Source organism: Petaurus breviceps, unplaced genomic scaffold, assembly GCF_028583685.1.
Source record: "Petaurus breviceps papuanus isolate PSGF00001 unplaced genomic scaffold, PetGlider_PUasm1.0 185, whole genome shotgun sequence".
NCBI lineage: Eukaryota > Metazoa > Chordata > Mammalia > Diprotodontia > Petauridae > Petaurus > Petaurus breviceps.
In genome coordinates, this window is record NW_027185797.1 from 1,042,578 (window position 1) to 1,058,309 (window position 15,732).

Below are 15,732 nucleotides of genomic sequence, written 5' to 3' on the forward strand. Positions count from 1 at the left end.
GGACAAGGGAGGCAGTGTGGACTAGAGATGCTTGTATAAATGAAAAGACCATTAAAATAAAGCCAGATGCAGTGCAGTTATAATGCCCAATGTGGTTCAAAGAAAGCACCCCACTCCTTCACAGGCAGGAGACTAATGCGCACAGGGAAGATGTGGTCACTGAGCTGGTTGCTTTTGCTCAGCTGTCTTCCTTATTTCTTAAGTGCAGTGTAAGGGAAGTGTCACTGAATGGCAATGGGGATATCTGGAAATGATTTCAATGTAAAGACAAAAGGTATTAATAATTTTTTTCTTTTTTTAAAAGGACAATGGCTTTGAAATCAGAGGACCTAGTTTTGAATCATATGGCTCTATCAAATATATATCAAATATATATATAGAGGACCTAGTTTTGAATATATAGAGGACCTAGTTTTGAATCATATGGCTCTATCAAATATATATCAAATATATCAAATGGCTCTACTTACTGGCTGGGTAACTCTGGGCAACTCACTGTCTGGGCCTTGGTTCTTTATTTGTAAAATGAGAGTGTTGGTCTAAAGGCCCTCTAAGTGGTCTTCCAATTCTAACTCCTGAGACTACTGATTTTTATAGTGCACTTTCTACAGAGGCATCCCAAAAGGTTTAATGTTATTTTAAGCTTTCAGTAGATTTTCTCCAAAGGAGTGGAGTTCTATGGAAAGACCACTGGCCCTGGAGTTGAAAGATCTGGGTTCATATCCTACCTCTGGTGCTTAGTACCCTGTGTGACCTTGTGGCCAAGTCCCTTAATCTCCTGGGGCCTCAATTTCCTCAATGCCAAAAATAAGAGTTGGATTAGATGGTTTGTAAGGTCCCTCCCAACTAGGATCCTAAGAAAACATCAAAAAATACAAAACTAGAGGGTAACAATAGCTTTGTGCCCCAGGGCCATCACTTTATGAGAAAACAAATGTAAATTCCAAGGTCTTACAGCCTTGGCCTTCTTCTGCAGATCGACTATTTGGGAGAGAAGATGGGTGATCTCTTCTTGCTGCCGGGACGCATCCTCAGTCTTCTTGGCCAACTCTTCAGAGATACTGGCAATCTGCACATTGGCATCCCCTGAGAGAGATCACACAAGAATAAAGAGACAAGGAGAGGTCAGAAGAGTGGTACCTGCAGACCCCTGTGGACGGAGTTGGCCACAGGAAAGATTTTCAAACAAGCCCACAGTACAGAAATTTCTCACTAAGAACCAAGATAATACTTTTATCTAAATCGTTCCTGTCTTTGCACTTTTCAGAAGTGATCATCTTCCTATTACACACCTAGAGAGAGGGTAGGTAAAGAACACACTGATCGCACCTGTTATATACAGACTGGAAAGCTGGCCCATAGGAATGGGAAATTCACTGGCTTGTTTACGTACCAAAGGGCAAGAACACAGCTGCTGGTCTGCTGTTCTACACATCCAACTGAACTCCATGGAGTAAAAATGAAATCCAGGGAGTTGTGCTAACAAGGACACTCAGCCAGGAAGCAAATAACAGCTAGCATTTACACTAAGCTTTTAAGTCCACAACGTGCTTTACCTATATGTTATCTCATTCAAACCCTACAACCACCCTGGGTGGTAGGTGCTATTATTATTATTGTTGCATTTTATAGATAAGGAAAATGAAGCAAACGATGATTAGGTGACTTGTCCAGGGTCACACATTAAGTATCTGAGACAAGATTGTAACTGAGGTCTTCCTGACATCAAGGCCGATGCTGTGTCATAAAGAATATTTGAAAGAAAGCATGGTGCGTTGTGGCATTTGTTCAGTTGTTTTCAGTCATGCCTGACTCTTGGTGACCCCAACTGGGGTTTTCTTGGTAAAGACACAGGAGTGGTTCACCATTTCCTTCTCCAGCTCATTTGACAGATGAGGAAACCGAGGCAGGGTTAAGTGACTTGCCCAGGGTCACACAGCTAGTAAATGTCCGAGGCCAGATTTGAACTCAAGGAAGAGGAGTTTTCTTGACTCCGGGCCCAGCATTCCATCCCCTGGACCACTTAGCTGCCCCAGTGTAGTGCAACAGACAGGAAACCATTCTGTGAATTAGGGATCCGTGGCTCTACTTACAATTTCGGTACTAACTAGCTGTCTGAGCTTGCCATACTGCCCTAAATGAACCTACCATGATTCTTACAAAATCATAGAGTGGGACGGGACCTGGGAAGTAATCAAGCCCATCTCATTCACCCTATAGCTAAGAATACTAAGGACCAGAGAGAGTAGTCACATGCCCACGGTCACATGACTAAGTGTCTGAATTCAACTCATTCCAATGTCCAGTCCATTTCAGTCACTTCCCTTTCCACCATCAAAATCTCTAACAACACACACTCACATAGAATTTCAAGATTTAGGAGACCCTCAAGAGGCAACACATTCATTAACAGATCCCACTTTTAAAAACACAATGTAATAAGGAGGAAGGAGAAAGAAGTGAGAAAGAAAAGAAAGAAGAAGGCAAATTTATTAGCCAATCGACCCTGGGCAAACCATTTAAACTTTGTCTGCCTCAGTTTCCTCAGCCATAAAATGGGGAGCATAACAGTACTTACTGTTCAGGATGGTTATAAGAATCAGATGAGATATTTGTAAAGCACTTAGTACAGTGCCTGGCAATAGCAGCTATTCTTATTATTACAATCATTATTACTACGTCCAATGGGGACCAAGAAATTTCCCAGGGGGTCTTTGAAATCTATAAAAATCTGTATGAAAAACCATGCCTTCGGGGCGGCTAGGTGGCACAGTGAATAGAGCACTGGCCCAGGAGTCAGATGGACCTGGGTTCAAATCCAGCCTCAGACACTTGACATACTTACTAACCGTGTGACTTTGGGCGAGCCACTTAACCCCAATTGCCCTCCAAAAAGAAAAAAAAAGCCTTCTATTCAATTGCCCTCCAAAAAGAAAAAAAAAGCCTTCTATTCAATTGCCCTCCAAAAAGAAAAAAAAAGCCTTCTATTCATCAGATGTGGGCAGGGCCTTTTACACATTCTTTTAGTGACTTGTTGGTCTACACACTCTGCTAACTTTCTTATCTAATTGTGGAAACTCGTGAAAATAAAAGTTAACATGATATTTGTTTTTGAAGGGTAAAAGGTCTGACATATCCCAAAGCAAATCACTAGTAAGGACAGCTTTTGCACCTTTTCTAGGCAGGTCCCTTTGCTACTTATCATACCCTTAGGCCGTGTGACCCCTCAAAGGTTCCAGAAGAAAGACAAGATTATAATTAAATAAGAGAGAGATAAAGGACAGTAGAACTAATCAGTTAACACATACTCATTCACTCACCTCTCACAAATTCTCCATAAGAAACTATTAAAAACAAGGCAACTAACAGGCTTTTTTCTCATTGTTTTTAAGACTATTCCTCCAAAAGACTGGGCAAATACCAACGTGTTTTAGGAATGAAAGCAGAGGGCAACAAGAAGACACAAAGGGAAAATGTCTGGTTCGTTGTATGAAACATGTCACTGAATAACAGGGGGGTGGCAGATGCGAAGGGGTGAGGGATAAGACTGAGAAAAACACATACTCAGCTCTTTGACACAATCGTTAACAAGCTGCTGCTCCTTTTCCTCATAAGTGATCGTTTCAGTCTTCAGTTGGCAGGCCTGCACAAAATGGAATCACATATTCCATGGTTATGACTGAGCTGTTCACCTTCACACAGCCTGTCAAACACAGATGCACAGAACTACCAGACTGGGGGCTGTCTGTGCAAACCTCCAGCTGTCACCTTTAGCGGCATATTTGAGAAAGGCTCCTCTATAACACGTCCCTACCTATGGATCACTCAACATTAAAGGGTCAGCAAAGTCCCTCTCTTCCCCCCACCAGTGAATGCATCACAAAGGCACTTTTACTGAATACAGAACAGAGAGGAAATTGTACCACCAGGGGTCAACAATGATGGAGAGGGTACCAGCTAAAACGCAGCTTTGAGGTCGTCCAATCCAACCCCCTTCACTTAGAGGTGAGGGGACGAAGGCCAGTGTGAAGAGCAACTTTACAAGGCAGCAAGGGAATGCGATAGATAACCTAGTTACATGGTCTCATCTCACATATATACATTTATTAAAATTAGACACAATTCAGATCTGTACAAATCCACAGGCAAGAGAAATATGCCTCAAGACACTTATCCTTCAGGGCAGGGCCTATTTCCTTTCTGTCTTTGCCTCTCTGGTAACAATGGTGCCCGGCGCATATTAGGTGTTTACTAATGCCTGCTGTCTGGCAGACTGGTTTGAAAATTCTCGGTCACATGATCAGCATGAGATCTGCAGCCAGTTCTAGCCATTTCTCCTTAAACATTAAGAGGGAAAAGCCACCACTGAACTTACCCTGATGGCTTTGGCCATGACCTTTTCTACTATACTTTGCTTTGTTACTGCTCTGTTCTTGTCATGTCTAAAACAGTCTAATAATGTTACACATAATATTACTTAACAATCATCATCACAGTACTCTATACTGGTCATATTATTATATATTAAAATAGCACAATAACATACTTTATCTTGTTATACTATATTACATAATATATCATCATAGTACTCTGCACTTGTCATATTACAACATATCATCAGAGTATATCATATATTATAGTGCTCTATACTTGTCCTATTATATTGTTCATTCCTCTCCAGGTTGTACTATGGACTCATTTCCACACTCTGTCTATCCTTTCCTCCCTCCTCCTCCCCCCACCTCCACTTTGCAGTTCTTTTTTATGGTCTTAACCCATTAGCCCATGAGCTCTTTCTGCTTAGATCTACAGCATTTAGCAGAGGAGTCATTCAATAAAAGCATGTTGACTTGACTTATATGTTATAATCATTTATGCTTTTCCCTCCTATCAGATTCTAAACTCCTGAAAGGCAGATGCTAGAGGGAAGATTCATTTTCATGTGTTTCTGTGCCAAACACCTAAGAGGTAATAAATGCTCATTTGTAGAATTGGCTTTTCCCTCCATTAAGAAATGGATATGCCTACTACCACTTGATGAGGAAAGTGACCTTGAGTTCATAACTCATGCCAGAACCTATTATGGCTACCCTCTTGTGGAACAGCATGTGATTCATTTTTAATTAATATTTCATAGGATGATTTTTTGATATGGGCACCATTTTGTATATCTGTATATGTATATACATGTAAATATGTATGCATTAATTTCATATTTGTGTTGTACATAATTTTGTATGGACTTGTTTCCTCCCCCACTGTCAATGGGGATCAATTCCTTTCTTTGTACGTGTATCCAAAACTCCTAGCTCAGTACCTGGAGCATAGTAGGTTCTTCACAAGTACTTTGATTGTCCAGAGAGGCATATCACAACCCCCTCCCCAATCTTCCCTCCCCCCCCGCCCCGCCCTGTACTTTCACATGGGGGTCCATCTTCACTCATTTCTGTGGCTAAAAAACTCATCACCTGGTAGCAACGTTGTGATGAGTCTCTCTGAAGCTACCTGGGTGACCCTTACAAAGTATCTCAACCTCTTAATCTCAAGATTTCTCATCTATAGAACAGAGATAAGAATATCTGCTTTTGCAGTCTCACAAGGCTGTTTTTAAGTTTCAAAAGAGATAATAATGGGTGGAAAGTGCCTTATACATTGGAAACTATCAAAGAAGCACAATACAATCAGCATTTGGAAAGAGATACCATCTGGGAAGCAAATAACACTTGAGAAGCAGCCTGCTACATAGACGAACCAGCCTGGTACCCACAAAGCTTCGGGTCTGTGTGACCCTGGGAAAATCACACAATGTCTCAGCACCCCCAGGAAACACTCTAAGATTACCAACTGCAAAATAATTGCCAGTGAGGAAGTCATTTCCTCACTGGGAGCTCCCACTTTAAAAAAAGTGTGCAAAGCACCATATTAGGCACTGGGGATATAAAGACAGAAATTTAAAAAGAAAACAAAACACTCCCACAGTCCATGCCATCAAGGAACCTACTCTCTATTGCTGGGGATGGGAGGAAGGGATACATATACACAAGGAAATTTGAAGAAGGAGACAGCAATAAGAACTCAGGGGATCAGGAAAGGCTTCCAGTAAGAGGTGTCAGGGATTATTACTAGCAAGGCTGCTCCTTGGACAAAAATCACATGGCCTAGTCTATCACTCAGCCACAATGCAGAGCCCTTCTGGTTACACAGGATTTGCAAGAATCTGTGGTCTACCAACAAAAGCTTTCAAGAACCTGGGGGCACCTCCACACTCTAATGAGTCTGGAATTAACAGACCGGACAAATAACAGATGACATTATTTGTGATGTATTTAAGGTGACTAATTATCCTTAGTCATGTTAAATGACTTTCTGAGACTTTATTTAGGGGCTATGTACAAGATCAAGGTCAGCTTTAGTACAGTGTTTGTTCTCCCAAGATAAGGGAAAGGAGATAAGGGGAAGGAGGACTTCACCTCTGATCTAAGTACAACATTCTCTTCTTCAAGGTCTTTTAGTTTCTTTTGAAGAGAATCCAGATGAAAATAATTCTGGACGGAAGATGAAGATTCATTTCTCTTCAACCTGGTTTAGAAAAAAAGAAATAATGGAATGTTACTACACTGTGATAATCAGTGAATTTGATGATTACAGAGAAGCATGGAGGATTTAAACAAACTGATCCGAAGTAAAGGAAGCAAAAACCAGGAAAACCGTCTAAATAATGAATACGACCACAAAACAACAAAGCTTTATTATAGACCAATCACAGATCAAGACTAATCTTGGTCTCAAATAAGCAATGTAAGGCCGTAATTCCCCTAACTTCTTTGCCAAGGTGGGGGACTCTAGGCATGCAACAGTTAATACATCAGGATTTTTGGAGGGAGATGGGCTAGTTTTTTTTCTTGTTTTTATTTATTTTTAACTTATTTTGCTTTTTTTTTAAACTACTTTAATTTAAAATTTAAATATACAATAAGAAAAGAGAAAGAAACATACTGCTAGTTTTGCTGAACTGTTTTTTTTTCCCTCTCTTTTTTATTCTTTGTTATGGGAGATGGTTCTGGGGGTAGGGAGGTAGAGAGGAAGGGATATAAGAGATTGCAGTCACCTAATGCCTAATGTGAAAGTATTTGCAGATACTATACTTGATTGTATGTCGACATGGTGGGGGAGAGAAAATTTGAAACTCAAGGAGTTGTGGTAATGACTCTTGTAAAGTAAAAGTAAACAAATTAATAAAAAAAAGAGAGATTGCAGTCACAATTTATTTGAAGATGAAATTGTGACAAGTTATTGGGGGAGGGGGTGTTAATTTGCCACTATCTTAGCAAACAGCAAAGGAAGGTTCTATATTAATGGAAATAGGAAGGGAATAAGCATTTATTAAGCACCTACCATGTATCAGGCATTATGCCTTTACAAAGAATATCTCAAGCATTCCTTTGACAATCTTTACTTACATGTTTGTAAGTACTTAAGCCTCGATATTTCCCTCCTTCCTAGGGTTGTAATTCAGCTATGCTTCACCAATATAGCTAATGTCCTGAGACTCCCATCATCTTGAAACAAGCAGCTGAGCAGTAACCAGGGGCTTAGCTGCCAAGGGATCAGGTGGACAGATGAAAACCCCGACTGTGGTCCTGAGGGACAACCACACCATCCCTGTGCTGCCTCCAATCACAGCCATTTCTAGAATCTAATTATTTAGCCCCGGGCGCCATTCCCTCATGGGCTCACTTTATTTTCAAGGACTTCTCCACACTGAAGAGAAAACATGGAATTTGTATGTTGAGTAAAGAGCTGGTTTTGGCATCCATCAGATGTGTATTGGCCGTGTGACCATAAACAAGTCCATTACCTCTCAGAACACTCGCTAAGATTCTAAGTTTAGTTACAATAGTAGCCAGTTTGTTCACATAGTGTTCCCCATATTAATGAAATCACAGATCTAGTACAAAATTTTCAATATTTTAAATTAAATTATAATAAATTAAACATTTTAAATTTCTACTTAAAAATACTGTATCTTAGAAAAAAGAAACAAACATTTTTGTAGAGCCTCAGTTCCATATTCCTGAGTCCCAATATTAAATCAATCCAATCAGAGAATCGTAAACAGAGCTTTCAGAGATCATCAGCCCCCTCATCTTACGGATGAGGAAACTGAGGCCCAGAGAGTTTAGGGGCTTGGCAGGTACAGCATTTAAACCCAGATTCTAAGACTAGATATTTAGACCAAGTGACCACCATCGGATCCCTCACCCTGAAATAACCCTGTTGCTTCCCTCAAAGGTAAAGTATCAGCTTTGTGTTCCAGGGCCAGGATGTTAACTTACGGCGTTGAGCAGACAGACTCGGGCTCACTTTCTTCAGCAGCACTGGTATAGAATTGAAGCAGTTCATCCTTCATAGACAATTCATGACGCAATTGAGATACCTGAATCAAGTTGGCAGGAGAGGTGCTTTAAGGACCAAATCCCATAGAGATTCAAATTTCCCATGTTATCCCAAACCTCCCCAGTAGTCATTTACCATTGGTCAAAACCAATAGTCTTATCTACGTACAGCTGACCCACTACTTAATATGTGCCCTTCCCTATACTATACTAAGCATTGAGATACATAGAAAAAACAGAAACAGTCCCTGCTCTCAGGGAACTCCCATTCCAATGATAGGAGTTATGATATAATTACCATACCATATCATGGGGGTTAGGGGTGCAGGGTCCCTGCGATCTGGAAAATCCACGTAAAATATTTTGACCCTCCCTTCATTGCAGAGAAGAAGTCTAAATTATTATGGTATTAAAAGATAAATCATGTTGATATTATATAATGTTGTACATATATTTTATGTATTTCTGAATTTCTAAACTTTTTCTGTGTCATCTGCTGGCCTTTGCATGTCATTTGCAGCTTCTGTAAAACTCCCCCAAAATTCCCTTTTAATTTCTTATGCTCTCCTGTGATATATTGAAACCACAATGTGGAAAGTTACAATGTGGAAGGGATAACTGTAGATATGTTCAAGACACATACATATTAGACATAAGGTAAGTCCTACTGGCTGAGGGGACCAGAAAAGGCCTCCAGCAGGAGTACAGATAAGCCAACCCACAAATGCCTCCCCATCTTCATGGAGAGAACGCTGATCTCATTTAAGAAACACCAAACTGTCTTTCACCTGAGTTCATTTTTTCTTACATAAATAAGATTGGGAGTGGGCATAAAATGGCAATAGGAGATTTTTGACATGCAGCTAAGGTCCCAATTAGTGTGAATGACTGCTCCTTGAAGTGGCTGTATGTGATCGAATTCACAGTCCCTGAAATTATAGTTATGTAAAATCTAGTCACTGGTTCCAGCCCACTGGAAACATAGAGGATAAACTCAGTAATGTGATCACATGAGGGTGAGGGCAGGATTGAAAATATACCACTGACCAATCAATCTAAAAGCATTCATTAAGTGACTACTGTGTACTAGATACCTGCCTACATGCTGTAGATACACATGCAAAGGTGAGAAAGTCTTCGCCATCAAGGAGATTACATTGTATGATAGATAGTATCATAATATTGGGACTTTTCCTATGTACTCCCTTAGGTGCCATTGGTTGGTTGGTTGTTGTCCTTCATTCTTGAGGATAACCAAAATGACATGACCATGAGTCAAGGTAGAGCATGTCCGACTATGGCTGATCGGAATAATACGAGTGGGGAAGGTTCTTCCACAGGGCGGGCACAAATAGTCCACATGAACATTTGGAGTGGGGATGTCTCTAAATTTGTGAATCTCATGTCTCTTTTGAGCTATTGCAATTCTGCGTAGGCACCGTAGCTCCAAACCCCAAGGTGAGAAAGTCTGCCCTCAAGCAGTGTACATCCTGCCGTGACATCCTAACACCCAGCCATGTATCTGGGGCCTTCCATTCTCCAGTCTTACCTCTTCCCGGATATGATCGACTTGCTCCTCAAGCAGCTCATTCCTCTCCGTTAGAGTTTTGTTCTTCTTCAACAACGACTGGCCGATCCGAGCAGCTAATTCTAAATCCCGCTCTTTCTGTGAGAAACAAAAGAACAAGAGAATTTGATACAACATCCTTCCCTTCACTTAGTCGCCAGCACTGTCCTTCCTCCCCCGAGTAGATTTTTGTGAAAGCACAAAGGGAAAAAATCCTATATTAAAATAGCAACTGATTATCCACTGTTCATTTCTATTATTTAATACCCCTCAAATAGATCCCTACACATAATAGGGAAAAGCTGTCATCTATCTGTCTTTCTGAGGTATAAAACTGGGAGGTCTTGAGATCAACTGGAAAATCTATTTTTGTTCCTTAAGATTAGATTTATGTTGATAACTTTTATGGCAGAGATAGCTTTCACCCCTATTTTTTTTCTCAAACAAATCCAGAACATTCCAGTAAGAGAGTCATGCTCTGACATAAGAACTTGAACTAAGGATATAAGGACCATGTTACACTAAGATTTTTATCTATACAGTTCCTACTATATTCTTTATTCTTTGGAACCAAAATTTCTACCAGGAACCTAAGAATTTTGTTTTCAACTGCAAGTCATTAGACTTTTATGAGTTTCAAGAAATGTTTAAAATGAGAACATAAAAATCTTAATTTCCAGTAAATAGTCAGGCTACAGTGTCAGTTCAAACAAAAAATTGTTAAGAATATACAGTTACATTTCTGAGGTTAACACGGCCATTTGGAAACCAAGAATATGCAAAGGCATACAATTAATTTTATAAAGCCACCAGGCTGCCATTAAATCAAGAAGCTGCTTGGATACCAAAGTCCAGCTGACAGATGCCATTATGGAAGGGAATTCTGGCCCAGAATATCACATATGCATTCTGGAAACAATGTGGGTTCTAAAGGCTAGACTCAGGAGAATGAATCAATCAACAATCATTTATTAAATCCTAATATCAGGCATAGTGCTAAGGACTCGGAAAACAATGAAATGCAAAACAGTCCCTTGTCCTCAAGGCTCTTACATTCTAATGGCAGAGACAACATATACATGAATTGGGACACACATAGTAAACACAGAAAAGGTGTTGGGGTGGCCTTAGAAGCTGGGAGGGCAGTAAACTAGGAGATAAACCAACAAAACTCTTGAGTTTCACCCATAGTTTGCCCATAATCACACTGCAATTTCTAAGTAAGAAAAATGGCAGCTCCTTGGGGGAGGGAGAGGCACTTATTTTAATGCCTTTTACTAATTCTGAACTGAATGCTATGTTGCCAAGGTAAAACACTTAAGCCAAAGAAAAATGCCAATGGCACCTAAGGGAATACATAGGAAAAGTCCCAATAATCACAACCTTCCACAAAGGTCTTACTCAGTGATTGTGACGTGAAGATGACAGCAGGACATCATCTCAGACAGGACTTTGGCTAGAGTCTGGGCAACAGATCATGTCCCTGCTGCCTCCCTAAACGAAAATCAAAGGGACTCTAGGTGATAAAGGAAAGGTAATAAGGATGTATTAAGCACCTACTATGTGCCAAGCACAGGGTTACACACTTTAAAAAGATCTTATTTTATTTGGCCTTCATAAAGTCTTTTGGATATAACTACTGAGGAAAGAAAAAATGTAATAAGGTCCTCAGTCTCCCTCTACTGCCATAACTATGAGATAGCAACATAGAAGAAAAGGGGAAAGAAGGAGCTAAATATTATATGGTTTTTAACCTACCTACATAAGGAATTTTAATCTTGAAATTTTTAATGAATAATCTTTGGGCAATGGACCAATGAGGCAACATTACTGGGAAGGACTGGTTCACGCCCACGATGATTAACTTACTATACATCAGATTCCCAAACTTGGTCTACTGCTCCCCTTTAAAAAATATTACAACTTTGGTCTACTGCCCCCCTTTAATAAATATATATATTACTCAGTGCCCTCCTGGAAATCTACTTTATTTAACCCTTTAAACCTTTTTTCTTTTTGAAATTTGCATCATTTCAAAAAAATATATACAACATTTTTAAATGACGTATCTTAAATTTAATAACTTTATTGTAAATTTGTGGGGGTTTTTCCTGCATTGAAATTTTGATGACACAATATTGCATTGGGTAATTATATAGTATCATGTTGTAAGCAAGTCATTACACCCACATATACCTTCTGATGCATGCTGGACTTCCCAACAATGCACAATATGTTCACCTGCCAACACTTGTTTGTTAAGACCTGTTGGTGGACTTAACCACTGATCAGTTACAACTTGCATTTTGTGTGTTTATTTGCAAAATAATGTAATAAATGTGACTTTAACCTTGTTACACAACAGATGAAACATGTATCAACGGTTTTTCAAAATTTTATCTCCTCTTCTTTCCTTATGCTTACATCACCCCTTTATTTTTATTCAGTGCCCCCCAGTTGCTACTACCAACCCCCTGAACAGTTCCAGCAACCCCTAGGGGTGGTATTACCTACTTTGGGAACCTAGGCATGTGAAACCAAAAGACAAAGAAGTTGCCCCTATACCTATATCAAGAGGTTCTTCCCCAGAAAACTGAATAAAAATGTTGGCAGAGTTGGCTTCATTGTGAACCAAAAGCCAACAAGAAACATCCTCTCACAAGACACTTGGTCATCCTGCCTTGCACATCCATATGTATAAGAGAACAGTAAACGAGATACATAGAAAAAACAAAACAAGCCATTTGTGAAAATGATCAAAGGATGAGAGATCTAGGGTGAAAGGCTCCTCTGAAGTCATCCTGCCCAACGCTTTCATTATGCAGATAAAGAAAGCGAGGCCTAAAGAGGCTAAAAGGTCATACAGGGTGGAATTTTAAACTAGGATTGCTTCACTATAAAGGCAGAAATCTTTCAGGTTGTACTGGAGTTGTAGGGTCTGTGACAGCATATATTCTAGAAGAAGGTGACAAGATCCTACAGGTACACACCCTGAAACTTGGTGACGTTCATGCCCAAGGAAAGATGACCAAAAAATACACGGGAAAACCTGGTTTAGCATTAAGAAATGAGAGGCTGTGAAGATTTGCAGATCACTTGGCAGGATCACACCTGGATATCATAGACATTTTTGTTAAGAAGTGAGTTAAAAGGCACTGAGTGTGGTGAGCACACTATGCCAACATAAAAAAAAATTAAATTGGAAATCATTTGACAGAAAGGAAACAGTTAAGAACATAGAATTCATTTCAGAATCAGCTGTCTCTGTACAGTCAAATTTACTGACTGGAAAGGACAAAAGTCAACATGAACACCAAACTAGAAGAGTGTCTGAAGATAAGATGCCATATGCAGTTGACCATGAGAGCTCCAACTTAGCGTACTTAACCAACGCTATTGACTCTAAAATTTGTTTCTATTTTGTCCTTTCACACTTCCTTTTATTTTTTTTTTTAAGTGAGAAAGATGACAACTCCCTGAGGGAGGTGAAGCCACTGATTTTAGTGGCCTTTGCTAAATTGGAATTTGAATGAGATGCTCCCAGTGTAAAATAACTAAGCAATTTTTTAAAATGTCAAAATAAGTTTGCATTCATCTCTTATATTTCTCTGTATCTGTTTCCTCAACTGTAAAATGGGATAATAATGGCATCTACCTTCCAAGGTTGTCGTGAGGAACAAAAGAGATGATATTTGAAAAGCTCTTAGCACTCAGTGCTTGACATAAAGCAGGCACTAAATAAATGTTTTATTTTTCTATCCCCCTCCCAAAGACCATCTGCATATGATAAAACTGGAACAGGACAACAGACAGGATGTAGAAGAAATGGGCTGACATTTTTACAACGATCTATACTTAGCAGTAACAAGAATGAAACCAAGTAATCTGGTCTCTATCATCCAGTGTGGTAATGATCCTTTAAAGGATTAAGTCAGAAAGCTTAATCAAATAAAGAAAGAAGAAACCTATATCTTGTGTTGCACTCAGTATTAAAGGTACTCAGATCAATCTGAAGATACCTCAAGGAGAGGAAGATTCTCCCAAAATTAAAAATTAAAAATCACAGGCTATGTTTTACTTTTTATAAAAAGGCAGCCAAAGAAGACATCAACAACTACCAACCACATGCCTCTATACCTAGGTAGCACTACAGTTTCACTATAAAATCTTTAGAATGATCTCTGGATTTATAGAAGGTATCCTCAATGAAACATGAGAAGGAAGCAGGCAGACTTTCTGGAGATGACTTTCCGCAGGAGACCACAACTTTACAGTCATGTGGAAACCTGACTGTAGAGAAGTGTAGAAAATCAGATCCTTCTGTGTTTATCCATTTATTGATTTTTTTAAAAAGCATTTGACTCAATAAAATGCAGTCTTGAAGGTGCCGCTCAGAAAAGTGTCTCCCCAAGCACACAGAGCAAGTCCCTATAACATAGTCAGTACAAAGACCACAATCCAATGGCTATTGGAATGAAGGAAAAGTGAGGAACAAGGAATCATGCTGTCATCCAAGATGCTCGCCAATGGCACAAAATGTATCCTACACAAAGACCAAGCCAAAGAATTCCCTCCTTATTTCAAGGTTCTCCAACTGCTCCTATTTAATGATGACACTGGACCCCTAGGTATAAACCCCCAAACTACAAAGCTGATTCATGAAATTCATAAAGAAGTCAAGCAGCAGCTCACTGAAAACAAAGGAAATGAGAAACACAAACTTAGACAGCTGGAAAGACATGTCGTGGTGGCATATTCATATCATAGACTGGAGAAACACTGCAAAGGGACAATCAGGTAAGTCACTGTGTCATAAGTCTTTGTTGACTTACGAGGAATTCCAACAGCTACAGAACATTACATTCTCAGGAAGAATCAAGATTGCAAACCACCTAAAGGGTAACGCAATATTAATCGTTAACATTTACAGAAAGTCTGCTAAATGCCTCCTAAAACATGAGCTCATCTGAGCAGTATAACCCTGTGGGGAATTTCTACAGGTAGGATTATCCCCAACATGAAGGATGGGAGAGGCCTAGTCACAGGTGTCATCCACAGGTGGGATGTGAACACAGGTCTTTCAGATGGTCTAATGGTCAATCTAACATGCATGGTGAGAATAGGCAAGACTCCCGCATTTTACAAACAAGTAAATCAGGAATGAGCTCAGCTAGAAAAGTAGTAAGAATTAAATAACTTAAGACATGCCTAAACGGAGAAGAGGATACTTGGCCACAAAGTCAAAATAAGAGGCAACAGACAGACCTGGAAATGGGATCTAAGATGTTAAAATATTAAAGACACTAGCAAGAAGATAAAAAGCAGCTACAGGTTCCCAACTGTTTGCCCAGAAGGACCCACAGTTGGGTCCTAGATCAATCTACAAAGGGAAGAATTGTATTCAAAGTGCCCTTGGTATCCATAATTTCCTTGCTAGCAATAATCTTGGATGGTCTTGGTGGGAACATGGGTAATTAACTCATAACCACCCAGTTCCACCAATATCCTAGCCTCAATGATAGACTCAATGGCCTGAAGACTCCTTGAGGTCTTGATCCTTGGTCCGGTGATGCCCACACCCTATTGTAAAAAGACACTATGAAGGAGTCGTGAAAAGACACACACAAGAATCAAACAGGACGTGAAGTGATCTATCCATATTGTATGATATTGGTGTTTCTGTGTGTGTGTGTGTCTGTGCCTGTGTATGGAGACAAAGAGACAGAGAGTATTCACATTAATTAAATCACAGGTTCACCAAAGCACACA

The 15,732-nt window shown here is 39.7% G+C and overlaps 1 protein-coding gene across 14 annotated transcripts in view; it reads right to left on the bottom strand.

The window, feature by feature from the left end:
• Positions 1–15,732, bottom strand: part of TRAK1 (trafficking kinesin protein 1) — a 148,909-nt gene that overhangs the window by 41,664 nt on the left and 91,513 nt on the right. For all 14 annotated transcript variants that reach the window (XM_069088320.1, XM_069088319.1, XM_069088318.1 and 11 more), the window contains 5 exons: positions 9,946–10,062; positions 8,337–8,437; positions 6,471–6,579; positions 3,565–3,643; positions 956–1,086 (listed from right to left, as the gene is read on the bottom strand). In XM_069088320.1, coding sequence (XP_068944421.1) covers positions 956–1,086; positions 3,565–3,643; positions 6,471–6,579; positions 8,337–8,437; positions 9,946–10,062 — 537 coding nt within the window. The remainder of the gene's footprint in view (positions 1–955; positions 1,087–3,564; positions 3,644–6,470; positions 6,580–8,336; positions 8,438–9,945; positions 10,063–15,732) is intronic.